General features: G+C 46.1%; 1 protein-coding gene across 1 annotated transcript in view; it reads left to right on the top strand.

Annotated features, from left to right (window-relative positions):
- The window catches only part of LOC115473095 (histo-blood group ABO system transferase-like), a 189,553-nt gene that overhangs the window by 104,210 nt on the left and 71,454 nt on the right, over window positions 1-13,889 (top strand). The window contains exon 4 of the mRNA XM_030207747.1: window positions 2,994-3,029. Coding sequence (XP_030063607.1) covers window positions 2,994-3,029 — 36 coding nt within the window. The remainder of the gene's footprint in view (window positions 1-2,993; window positions 3,030-13,889) is intronic.

Here is a 13,889-nt window from a genome sequence, read left to right on the forward strand (position 1 = left end):
AGATATAGTAGAATTGGAAAAGGTGCAACGAAGGGCGACTAAAATGATAGCGGGGATGGGACGACTTCCCTATGAAGAAAGACTAAGGAGGCTAGGGCTTTTCAGTTTGGAGAAGAGACGGCTGAGGGGAGACATGATAGAGGCATATAAAATAATGAGTGGAGTGGAACAGGTGGATGTGAAGCGTCTGTTCACGCTTTCCAAAAATACTAGGACTAGGGGGCATGCGATGAAACTACAGTATAGTAAATTTAAAACAAATCACAAAAAACGTTTCTTCACCCAACGCATAATTAAACTCTGGAATTCATTGCTGGAGAACGTGGTGAAGGCAGTTAGCTTGGCAGAGTTTAAAAAGGGGTTAGATGGTTTCCTAAAGGACAAGTCCATAAACCACTACTAAATGGACTTGGGAAAAATCCACAATTCCAGGAATAACATGTATAGAATGTTTGTACGTTTGGGAAGCTTTCCAGGTGCCCTTGGCCTGGATTGGCCACTGTCGTGGACAGGATGCTGGGCTCAATGGACCCTTGGTCTTTTCCCAGTGTGGCATTACTTATGTACTTATGTACTTATTATCACCAATACTCTTCAATATAATGGTGATCCTACTGGCAAAGTCCCTATCCAATCAAGGCCTCAACCCGTTCATCTATGCAGATGACATTACAATCTACATTCCCTTCAGACATGACTTAACAGAAATAACCAACGAAATCAATGACGGCCTGAACATCATGGACTCTTGGGCAAATTCATTCCAACTGAAACAGAACACTGAAAAAACACACTGCCTCACCATCTCATCTTAACATAACAAGTACAAACCCACAACCATAAACACTCCAGGACACACCCTCCATATCTCAGACAGCCTAAAAATACTCAGAGTCACAATCCACTGTAACCTTACCCTTGAGAGCCAAGTAAACTCCATAATAAAGAAAATGTTCTATTCAATGTGGAAACTTAAATGATTAAAACCTTTCTTCCCTAGAGAAAGTTTTCGAAACCTAATACAATCAATGGTCCTAAACCATGCAGATTACTGCAAAGGAATCTACACGGGATGCAAAGAACAACTCAGAATAAAACTCCAGACCGCCCAAAACACAGCAACCAGGCTGATATTTGGTAAAACACATTTCGAAAGTGCTAAACCCCTCCAAGAAAAGCTGCACTGGCTCCCAATCAAAGAAAGGATCATCTTCAAAATCTGCACTTTGGTCCACAAAATTATGTACGGCATAGTCCCAGGATACATGATAGATCTCATAGATCTACCAACCAGAAACAATCAGATTATCATGATCATACCTAAACCTACATTACCCAAATTGCAAAGACTTAAATACAAAACAACCTACGCAACCTGCTTCTCATTCATAAGCGCATAACTATGGAACGGACTCACAAAAGCTGTGAAAACAATCCAAGACCATCTGAACTTCAGGAAATCACTAAAAACCAACCTCTTCAAAAAGGCCTACCCCACCAATCCACCATAAATCCCCACACCCAGCAACACATCATAACCAATGATTGTACTGGACAATATACAATCATCGCTCCCTTCGACCTTTATGTTGCCTGATACACACCTACTTCTTGCGACCACATTATAACCTTGTATTTGTTATCAACCAACTTGGCGAACGCCATTACGGTACTAATGTAAGCCACATTGAGCCTGCAAATAGGTGGGAAAATGTGGGGTACAAATGTAACAAATAAATAAATAATGCATATCTCCCTGTCCCTCATCCACCTGGCCGTCCCAGTCTCACACCTAACCCACCCCTACCTCGTCCTGTTAGACTGTCACTGAAATGCTTTGATGTTTCTCTTATATATACTGTTATTTATGAACATTTGCTTATTCTGATCTGACGAAGAAGGGCTACCTTCGAAAGCTAATCAAAAATGTATTGTTAGTCCAATAAAAAAGGTATCATCTTAGTTTCTTTTCTATGTTTTATTTTATTCTATTTCTATTGATTACCGTTAAAAGTGGACTAACATGGCTACCACATCTCTACTCAAACTAAGTAGATAAACCAGTGTTTCATCATTCTTAGTAAACCTGCACAGGCTCCCCTTGACTGAAACAATTAAGTTCAAAGCAGCTTGTACCATTTTTCATATTCTATATGTTTTCACATCCAGTCAATTAATTAATGTATCAACACTGTGTCTGATCCGCTCCAAGAGACTTTAGGAACAAATGCTCCTGTCCTCTCTGCCACACAAGGAAATTAGATTTTGAAGAATTTTTAGCTCACTCTTCCCTGTTTTAAGGACCTCCCTATGGAACTCCTTTCCCGTTGTGATTATGTCTGACTGCAACTACCTCAGCTTTAGGAAGAAGTTATCAATAGAAATCAAACAAATAAAACATGGAAAAGAAAATAAGATGATACCTTTTTTATTGGACATAACTTAATACTTTTCTTGATTAGCTTTCGAAGGTTGCCCTTCTTCGTCAGATCGGAAGAAGTTAAAAACCTTCCTGTTCCCTAAGTCTGCCACATGACTGCCAACTCCAGGACTCCCATGACACATTCTCAACCACTGACTAAGACTTCTCAGTCTCCATTGATACTCTGTTGTACTGTTGTATGCTATGTAACTTAAATGATGTAAACTGCAATGAACCCTGATAGGGAATTTTAGCGGTATATAAGACCTAGTTTGATTTGATTTCAGAGATGTTAAAAGTCAGGTCATTTGTTTCAGACGGATAAGAACATCAATCTTTAGAATCTTACTTTCATGTTTGATTCACTAACAATTTGGTCTGCATTCCTCCTAGCCGAGGATCTTCGGAAACATTTAACCTTTTTTGTCCCGAATATATTTAATACCTCTTCAAGGAGTAACAATTTGATGTAAATGAGTGGGGAGCTAGTGATGCTGTTTCAGTTGTTTTAAAATCAGTTCCAGAAAGAAGTAATTTTTGTCTTTTCTCTTCTCGATAACGCTGATGCTAGTGACCTAAATTTCCTACAAGATGTGAGGCTACAAAGGTAAAAGTTAAATATTAATATATTTTACTTGGAGGGGCATTTTCAGTATGACATCTAAATCCGATTTTGGACATTTTATGGAAAATATCCAAAAATCCAGTACTGATCATGGCCATTTTCAAACTTGAAGAATGTCCAACTTTTGTTTTGAAAATGGCCATTTGCTATATGTTTTTGAGTTTGTCTCTCTTTTTGGATCATTTTTGAAAAAATTATAACCTTGTATTTGTTATAATTCTTGGTAGACTGGCCACACGAACATCTCAACAGAGCAGTGGGTCACCCTAGGGGTACTGCAGTGGACTTCACATAAAAAGTCCCAGGTACACATCTCACCAATACCTTCTTATATTGAATGGTGAGCCTTCCAAAACCCACCAAAAACCTACTGTACCCAACTGTAGACCATTACAATAATCAAAGCCCTTATGGCTGCAGGTGTCGCCTATATGTGGGTACAATAGGTTTTTGGTGGGTTTTGGATGGGTCACACTTTCTAACACAAGTGAACAGTAGAGGTGGGATATGGGCCTGGGGTCCCGTTCGTTACAGTGCACCGCACTGCCCACTAGGCCACTCCAGGGACCTGCTTGCTGCTGTAATAGGACTGGCCAAAACATCTGAAACTGTCACAGAGGTTGGTATGTACTGTTTCTTTCACATCTTTGGAGTGTGAGTAGTGTATCTCACCTGCATTTGTCAAAAGACATGCCCACTTCCGCATTCTCAGCCAATCAGAAGTGAGGACATACCGAAGCGATACCACACCATGTCCACACCCCACCCACTCCCCACCTCCTTGGATGAAGTCACTGGATATGAAGTTTTGACCCCACCCAAGTCACATCCTTTGCATAGCCATGCCCCTCGTCCCACCTTATTTGCATATCCATAAACCAAACCTCACCCCTTTCATATAACCCTACCTCAAACCCCACCCCTTTGGTGAAATCACAGGAAGTGACATCATAGCCACGTCTCTTTTTCTAAGATGGCGGCTACTACTGTATACATCACATCACTTCCTGTTTCTACTACTAGCCGCCATCTTGGATGGGGTCAATGATGAGAAGTGATGATAAAAGACACACCGACACCACCCCCTACAGCCATGGAGGAACATGCGCAGCTTAATCTTCTTTCTCACAGGAAAGAAAAAAAGGCATTTTGTTTTCTTTTTTTTAAATTATTTTTCTTTGAAAAAGATGCCTTGTGCTTATTTTAAGCTGGATCATCTTTTTTTAAGAACGACAGACTGATTGCTGAATGACAGCTATTTTAGGATTTAAAACAAAAGGATGACATTCCTCCTCCTTCTCCTCTTTGCTTTAAAGGGTACATATAGACAAAAGCCAAGCTGTTTTGAGATCCGTTCACACAGGCAGGAAAACCCCCTCACACACAGAGAGCCATATCCCGGTCTATGAATTCTAGAATACAGGGGCTAGTAAAACCAGCAGCCCAAGAGGCTGTAATGAGACAGAAAAAATGCTTTTATACAGGCAGTGTCGGCCCAAGGCAAGATGCTGCCTGAGGCAGAGCTAAGATGCCGTGCCCCCCCAGTCCGAGATGCTGTGCCCCCCCCCCCCATTCACAGTGTTTACCTGTTTCGTCATGTTGTAAACCCGGCAGCAGCAGCAATTTCCATATGCTGCCCTGCTGCCAGCACCCATCTCTTCCCTTTACTGCGGCTGCCTCGGCCTCTGATGAAACAGGAAGTTACATCAGAGAGGCGACCGCAGTAAAGGGAAGAATCTAAGTTGTGATTTTGATATCCAGCTTCAACAAAATTGTATTTCTTTCAAAAATAAAATCACATTTGCCTCTTGTTGCTACAGAGAGAACTGAAAAAGAAAATTGAGGAGATCCCAAAGCTAATGTATAATAATGTTGACTATACACTAACTTTTTTTTTTCTGTGCACCTATCAACACAAACAGAAATGCATACTTATCATGTGTACTCAGGGCCGTGCCTAGGGTCTCTGACGCCCCCCTGCAGACTATCAGTTCCCCCCCCCCCCCCCGTGTGGCATCTCCTTTCTCTCTTCTCCCACCCTGCCCCCTTTTTCAGCCCATTACCATAAAAAGTGAATGACAAGTGCTTTAGAATTTAGGCGCAGTTCATTACGGCAGGGGCGTATCTGCGTGGGGCCTCAGGGGCCTGGGCCCCCGCAGATTTCGCCCTGGACCCCCCTACCGCTGCCAACCCTCCCCCTCCGTTGCTCGCCTACCTTCGCTGGCGGGGGACCCCAACCCCCGCCAGCCGAGGGTCCGCGTCCTCCTGCCGCTGCCGGCTGCCTTTGGTCCTTTAATTCTTCCATTGAAGCTGGCGCCGACGAAAGTTTCTTTGAGTCTGACGTCGCTGCACGTTGTACGTGCAGGACGTCAGACTCAGAAATTGTTTCTGAGTCTGACGTCCTGCACGTACAACGTGCAACGTGCAGCGACGTCAGATTCAAAAGAAACTTTTTCGTCGGCGCCAGCTTCAATGGAAGAATGAAAGGACCAAAGGCAGCCGGCAGCGGCAGGAGGATGCGGACCTCGGCTGGCGGGGGTTGGGGTCCCCCGCCAGCGAAGGTAGGCGAGCAACGGAGGGGGAGGGTTAGCAATGGCAGCGGCTGGGGGGAGGGGGATCGGCAATGGCGGCGGCGGCGGGGGGGGGGGGGCTATAATGTGCCCCCCCTCTCTGGCCCTGGCCCCCCCTACCGCCGCAGTTCAGATACGCCCCTGCATTACGGAATACGCTTATTGAGTTATGTGTGTAAATTCTAATTTATTGCCAAAAATGAGCAGCTATAATAACCCAACCACCACCCTCTACCCTTCCAACCCCACAATAGGTGATTTCTACTACACCAAGGAATCCTTGATTATGTGATTTCAATTCTTTGGCATTGGGTGCTTTATCTATTTGTATTGTGCTACTTTACTGCAGTAAACAACACAGCGAAGATGACACTGAATTTTGTGAGCTATAAACACAGATGTTCCCTGTATGGCATGAAGGTAGAATAAAAGCATTTTCACTCACAGTACAACGTAATAACTTTTCACACTTAAATAAAAAAAGCATAAGGGTGGTAGACTGTGCCAGGCATCAGAACTCTAAGACAAAGTGGGTAACCTACATGGAGTCACAGGTACAATGCTAGCTGCCTTTCTGGGAAGACTGGAATGGACCGTGCTAGCCTTTATTTGCTGTCATTTACTATGCTACTATGTAAATGATTTGCTCAACATCCTAATATCACCACTAGATCATTCCATTCTTTATAATCCCACAAGTGGTCCTGACATTTAGTTCACCAGTACTAGAAAGAATCAATGTTATTTACAACCACAGGTTCTAAATTAATTCCTTCAGGAGGGCAATATAAAGAAATTTGTAGAGGGTTGTTGTTGGTTTTTTTAAACCTTTTACTTTAGAAGCTTCCTAAACTGATAAAGGCAAGATTAAGGCCTGCATTTACTAAGATGTGTTGCCATAGCCTTTAGTGCCAAAAAATCAAGCCTAACTTGGCAGTAAAAATAATGAGCTGCATTGTAGCTCCTTTTTTTGTAAATATAAAACTCAGCTTCAGCTTCTGCTGACACTGGCATGCCACATTATTGTGTGAAAGTTAACTACACCTTTGTAAGGAGTCTGGCATATTAACCTGTGATCTATTGCTTTTGGGGATAAGTTTAAAGGGACCAAGTACTTGACTATGTTTAAAAAACAAACAAACATAAAACCCTCTCCCAACCATAGATGTAAAAGATCCCTGATGACCTGTTAAAGGGAAAATTGCACAGTGCTACAATGCCTGCCGCCTTTTTTTTTTTAACCACCAGCTGCTCACACCACTGCCTTGGTTTGTTTCTGCTACACTATGTGAGGTAGTGGCCTCCTATCCCAACCTCCGACCTGATCTTTGGCAAGTTCTGCGATGATAATCCCAGTCACACGCATTCGGGGACCGGCCTCCCCTCCCCGTGAGCTGCCATCTCTATCTTCCGTGAAATGGCACCCCCCCCCCCCAAGTCAAACTCATACCTGACGTCGCTCACACCCACTATCAATACCGCGGCTTTCGTTCTCCGGTGCCCCGTCCGTCCCCCGCTATGATAAACACAACAATCTCTCTCCCAGACAGTCCCTCCGCACATCCCGCCTTCCCTTACCGGAAACAGGAAGTTGCGTCAGAGGAGAGAGCGCGGCCGCTTCTTGGGTTTGTTGTCTGGGACTACAGTGAATCTGGAATCGGCTGCCATGGCAACTGGACACAGTGGTACTCCGCAACGTATGCAAGGAAGGGTAGCCGTGCAGCTGCTGCTTACAAATACCGACGATGATATATCCAATTTGGGCTGCTGTCGGGGTCCGGGAGCTGCAGCGAGGGTAAGCATGGTGCGGTGGTGCCCTCCAGAGGTCGGCGCCCCCCCCTGCGGTGCTTACCTCGCTTACCGTGTTGGCCCGGCCCTGTGTGTACTTTTTAGAGAGTGAATCTCAACCTCAAGCCTTGAAACACACCTACTTAGTCTTACAGTACTGTTTGGTCTAGTTATTAGAAAAGAGAAATATCAAAAGAATCAGAATGAATCAGAAATTGGTGTCTATAGGATGCAATCACCAGACGGAGTATGCTGTGGTGGTTGCCATTCATCCCTTTCCAATATATAACACAATGAATGGTGGTGACAACAGATGCCACCAAGTCAGGTTGGGGAGCTCATTACAAGTTCCATCTGGATGGAACAGGAATCTCCGTTATCTATAATTCACTTGGAGCTCAAGGCAGTACAGAATGCCTTACGCAACATCATTCCCTTTCTGGCGACAGCACTGGTCCAAAATTTCTCTGACAATGAGATGGCGGCAGTTTATATCAACAAGAAGGCAGGACCCACATCAAGGCAGGACCTGCAGCCGTCCGATGGCGGTGGAGGTGGCAAAATTCTTCTCTACTTGTTGGTAGCTCACATCACTGGGTCCTTGAAATGTGGAGGCGGACATTCTCAACAGGCGCTCCTTGAACCTGGGAGCTATCCAGCCAGGATTTCAACTGATAGTGGACCAATGGGGTTCTCTGCTTCTGGAAACGAAAAGGGATGCTGTATTGCCAATTTCTTCAGCTATTGGAAGAATTGGGCTCAATGGGGATCGATGCTGTACTGCAACCCTGGCTGGAGACACCTCTACTATATGTCTTGCCTCCTTGGCCCATGGTAGGCCACATGTTGAAAAGGATCGCATTGCACCAGGATCGAGCAATTCTCATAGCCTCAGATTGGCCGCAGAGGTCTTGGCACACGGACTTGATTTGACTGTTGAATGGGGATCCTCTCCGTCTACTGCAGGTACACAGCTACTGAAGCAAGGTCCTATGCTCATGCAGGATGCCCCTTTGGCCTTATGGCTTTGCCATTGAAAGAGCTCAGCTGAGGCAAAAAGATTATTCTGATTCGGTCATTACTACTTTACTTCAGGCTTGGAAACGCTGTACATCCAAGACGTGCGAGGTTGTGCTGGACATTCGAGGGCTGGTTTTTCTGAGCGTGGGAATTTATCCTAACATTTCTCCAGGCATGCTTACAAAAAGGATTGGCTTTGGGTTCTCTAAAAGTTCAGGTTGCAGCTGGGCAAACAATTACCACATATGCCATGTGACATGTCTCAGCAGATAGCTTGAATGCACCTATGTTATCTGTTGATGCATGTAATGCTGACCCCAGTGTCAAAAGAACTATCATCACAGCATCACAACTCAATGTTTTTTTCATGAAGTAGCCAGATAGAGGAGAGGGAGGGAAAGTGGATCTGTGTAGCTAGCGTAAACTACGGGCACCTAAAATCTGAAAGTTTGTACAGTGGGGAAATGTCTGAGGAAAAAAGTACTACAGAACACATAAAAATCAGGCACGCTCTAAAGGATGATGAAATACAGGTGGGTGACTGCTTTGTTCACAGTTATGCCATCATTAACAGCGAACACTGGCATTTGAACAGACATCTACACAACTCTTTGCAGAATATACATAAACAGGCCTATACATGTCAATAGCAGGAAGTATGGGGGGGGGGGGGCGTGGTTTCCACAGTATTGTGTACTCATGTGAACAGCAAAAAAGAGAGAGAGATGAGAGAGAGAAGCTAGGTTCTGGCTGCTGGTTTTACTAAAGGAGAATCCAAGGCAAGAGTTGGGGGGGGGGGGGGCTATAGGCTGTTTGATCTTACACAGGCAGTTACAAAGCAAGCAGTTCACCACTTGTCGTTATATAGGCATTTGTATAACACCTAGTTCTTATCTGTTACTTTTTTCCTCAGTTATGTAGAGCTGCCAAGGGGTCCTGATTTTTTTCAGAGGAGACTTTTAGTACAGCCCCAGGCACGCCATTCTGTCTTGGCTCCGCCCACTCTTCCTTGTGTCAGCTTGAATTTCTTTTGATGTAGACATAGGAAAAAAAAGATTTTAAGTGCTCCAGGTTTCAAACCAATTCATGTTCATTATGGGATATAAATTATATAAATAAGTAAATAAATAGAAACTCTGAATGTTGAGCACCCTGATTCTCATAACATGATGTCCTGTTTTAGAGGCCGTTTACCTTGAGAGAAAAAAATCTCTGCACCAATATAACAGTGCTAGGGTGTCCCTATAACCAGCTCCTCCAAATGATACACTGATTACACTTTCTAACAAATTACTACTCTACCTATGAAAAGTTATTCCCTTATTATACTTCCTCTGAGTACATCTGTATACTGCACAAGCCAGCATTTTTGAAAATATAAGTGAGATAAATTTTTTTTTTAAAATGCTATCAAACAATATAAAAAATGACAACCATGGATGCAGCAGCTCAGAGGTTTAGAATTTTGCTTACTTTGTTGAAGGAGAAACAGAGATCAATTGGCTTCAACTTTTCATTCGATCCCTACGGTTTTCCCTCCACCACGATGCAGCCTGTGCTCTGTGCAGCAACCAGCCAACCAAGTCCACGACAAAAAAAAAAAGCAAACGTGGGGCCGCAGCCGCCTTCAGGCATGCGCTGTCGGCCCTCTGCCCCCGCTGATGTCAACTTGAGTCACGAGGACTGGCAGAACTGACAGCACATGCCTGAAGGCAGTGCTGTGGCTTCTGCGCGTTTCCTTTTTGTTTTGTTCTGCCGCTGCTGCATTGGGAGAAGAAGCAGCAGCGGAGGCGGTGGTGGCCGATGACATCTCAGCGGGAGACTTCACTGCTTTGGCGGGAGGGCGGGAGATGGTGAGTTGGTGGTTTGTGCTCTCAAAGGGAAAATTTGTAATTAGTTTCCATTTCTCTCTTGCTTCTGAAGCAAGAGACGAGGTAGTGATTGTTGTCTGCTTATCATTCCTGGGAACTGGTTCCTGGAGAGTCGTCACGACTACTACCATCAGGCTTACCCAGGGTCCAGTTTATTTTACATCATCCTAGGCGTGAGGTCCGACTAACATTAGTCCCTTAAAAAACATTAAATACAAAGAATGTTTTCTTTTCTACCTTGTTGTCTGAGCATTCTATTTTTCTAGTTGGTCTGGTCCCAGTCTCCTTTCTACTTCTATGTATCAATATTCTCCTAAATTCTTTTCCAGGTTGACTTTTCCATTTCTTCGCCTTCTCTTGTCTTCTTACTGTCCTTCTCTGCATCTGTCTGGCACTGATCTTTCATTTTACATCCCCCCCCCCCCCCCCCCCCACATACACACCCACACACTTTTCTCTCATTCTTTAGTCCTTAGTATCCATCTACCTACTGGCTTTGACCATCTTCTGCTCCTTCCTTCTGCTCACCATCCCTCCCAGTCCCAACCATCTTCTGCTCCTTCCTTCTGCTGTGCCTGACCTCTCCCAGTCCCATTCATCTCCTGCTCCTTCCCTCTGCTCCCCACCCCTCCCAGTCCCATCCATCTCCTGCTCCTTCCCTCTGCTCCCCACCCCTCACAGTCCCATCCATCTTCTGCTCCTTCCCTCTGCTCCCCACCCCTCACAGTCCCATCCATCTCCTGCTCCTTCTCTCTGCTATGCCTGACCTCTCCCAGTCCCATCCATCTTCTGTTCCTTCCCTCTGCTCACCATCCCTCCGTCCCATCCATCTTCTGCTCCTTCCCTCTGCTGTGCCTGACCTCTCCCAGTCCCATCCATCTCCTGCTCCTTCCCTCTGCTCCCCACCCTCCCAGTCCCATCCATCTCCTGCTCCTTCCCTCTGCTCCCCACCCTCCCAGTACCATCCATCTTCTGCTCCTTCCCTCTGCTCCCCAACCCCTCGCAGTCCCATCCATCTCCTGCTCCTTCCCTCTGCTCCCCACCCCTCCCAATCCCATCTATCTTCCCTCTGCTACCCCCCGCCCCCTGCGAGGTCCAGGATCGTGCAAGCCCCCCCAAATGGCGATCGTGACTCCGTTTACCCCCTCTCTTCCTCCCTCCCTCCGGCGCAGCAGTCTTCAGCCTTTCTGTGCTCCTGGCAGCGGTAGCAACGTATACACGCTGCCTTCGGTCTGCCCCGGAAGCCTTCTCTTCAAGTTCTGTTCCCACCTATGCGGGAACAGGAACTTGAAGAGAAGGCTTCTGGGGCAGAGGCCGACGGCAGCGTGTATACATTGCTACAGCTGGACAGAAAAGGCTGAATGCTGCGCCGGAGGGAGGGAGGAAGAGGGGGGGTAGACAGAGTCGTGACTTCCGGTGGGTGCAATATTGGGGGTGCTCGAGCACCCCCCAGCACCCACAGAGTCGACGCCAATGGCGGCAGCACTGTCTGCAAGAATACAAGTCAGACCTCAGGACTGGTCTACTCTCGGGCTCCGACTCACAGAAAAACAGCTGATCCAACCATCCGCTGCGGCTGGGGAGGCTTAGCCTCCCCAAGCCTCTTATACCGGGCGGCCTATGAGCACAAAAGTATCCTTTTGTTTTAAAAAACCTAAAACAGCAGTAAATCAGACTGTCCACTATAGGCTGTTTGATCTTATACAGGCAGTACAGTGTGGTTACAATGCAAACAGTTCATACATTGTCATTACAGAGGCTTTTGTACAACAGTTTTCCTCAGTTATGTTGGCAGGGAGGTCCCTTTAAGTTTGCTATCTGTTAATGCAATACAACCCCTGAAACAGGTGGGAACATCAGGAGACGAAAGGCAAATTTTGGTTCCAAACAAGGCAACTTTATTGCTAGCAAGTGAACAGCACCGAGTAGCCTCGGGACACTGTTGTGTCATAAATCATCTGACGCTTACATTTATACTTCCCTACTGGGCCTGCGCATTTGGCCCCTTACAGTCACAACTGTCATGCGCAGTAAACATTTGTAGTTCTTACAGTACAAAATTGTAGTCCCAGTACGTACACACGTCATAACACTGAAATGATACTGGCAAGAAAAACGAAACTTAGCAGCTTATTCTTCACACACACACCATGCTCCTTTCTAGCACAGGAGATAAGGTTCGGCTCAGGAATGCAGGGGGTGTCAGCACCCTCCAAGGTCGTCTATTCAGATGGCGTTGCTACAGGCAAGCTGGTCTTGTATAGGCCTTGCTAACTACTGTTACAAGCTATATGTCTAATAGCCCTGCATTCTGTGTTTTCATTAGTAAACAGCAACTTCTTTCATTAGTAAACAGTAAAACTGGATAAGGCACAAATGTCCAGTGCAGGTAATAAGGTGTGGCTAAACAGCCAAAAGCAGAGGTAGAGTGCATAAGTAAAAGTCCATCAGTAGGCACAAAACATGAGGTTGTCCTGTTGCTCAGTAGTATTCGGGTAGTACCCGGCGTTCCACTCCTTCATTCCCCCCTTTTGATACTTGAACATCCATTCTGGTGGAGAGTATCACCTCCATGAAACCCTGAAAAGGAAAGAAAGGACAAGGATAGTTAGCGAGGGAGGCAACAAGCGAGCCCTAAGCCCTTGCGCAGCCGTTGGTTGCTTCGCCGGGGTTGAGACGGAGGGCCCCTAGTGGAATCCCCCCCCCTTTGTATCCGGTCTTATGCTGACACAAGGGGATGGCCCATTGAGTGACTCAGGGGGTTCAAAGTGCACATCAGCCACAAGGTGCTTCATCGTCAGCTTCATCAGACTGGGGAATGGGGGAGTACATCTGGAGAGCCATAAGCTGGGCAGCAGCACGGCGATCAGCGATGCTTTCCATGGTGGAGCGGAGACACCTGAAAACTAAGGGGAGAGACAAGGTATTAATAGGCAAGACAGCAAGAACAGGCCACCCATGACGAGGAGGCCTTGCAGGCTCCCGGAGGTTGGGAGCCAGCTGGTGAGGGAGGAAGTCCAATCCCACGCACTGTTCCAGATCTGGACGGGACGTGGGCTAGTTTGACCATCCGGTCAGTTATTTCCCTGATGACATGCTCTGTCATCAATCTGTAAGCAGCAATTACTGAGGTTAAACTTGCCACACACCCCGCCCTCCTGGGCTAAGAGGTAGTCAAGAGCCAAGCGTTTTTGGTAGCGGCGGTAATGAGCTTAGTGTTCTGTCGAGCTAGGATATTGAGGGCCAGGGCCGAATCGTTAGTAAGGATTTCGAGTACGGCCTGTAGGCGAATAATGCGATCAGCATGTAGATAGGGGTGCGGTACCCGTATGTACCATCTTCAGCCCATGTGGCCGGTCCATAGTAGTGAATGATACGTTCAGGCGGCCACTCGTTGTCCTTCCAGTCTCCAATCTGGACTTTGGGCTTGATGATTGGGAAAGACCGTTTTCGTCGGGCAGGGTTATCAGGCCCCTTTACCACGTATAGGGGGATACCCAAAGTTTTCGCCGACTTGTATGGCAGAAGGAAAAAACTAGGTCGGACCGTGCCCAAGAGACAGGTACCGTACCAGCGGGTCGGGAGTTGTTCAT

This window comes from Microcaecilia unicolor, chromosome 6 (genome assembly GCF_901765095.1).
Source record: "Microcaecilia unicolor chromosome 6, aMicUni1.1, whole genome shotgun sequence".
Taxonomy (NCBI): domain Eukaryota; kingdom Metazoa; phylum Chordata; class Amphibia; order Gymnophiona; family Siphonopidae; genus Microcaecilia; species Microcaecilia unicolor.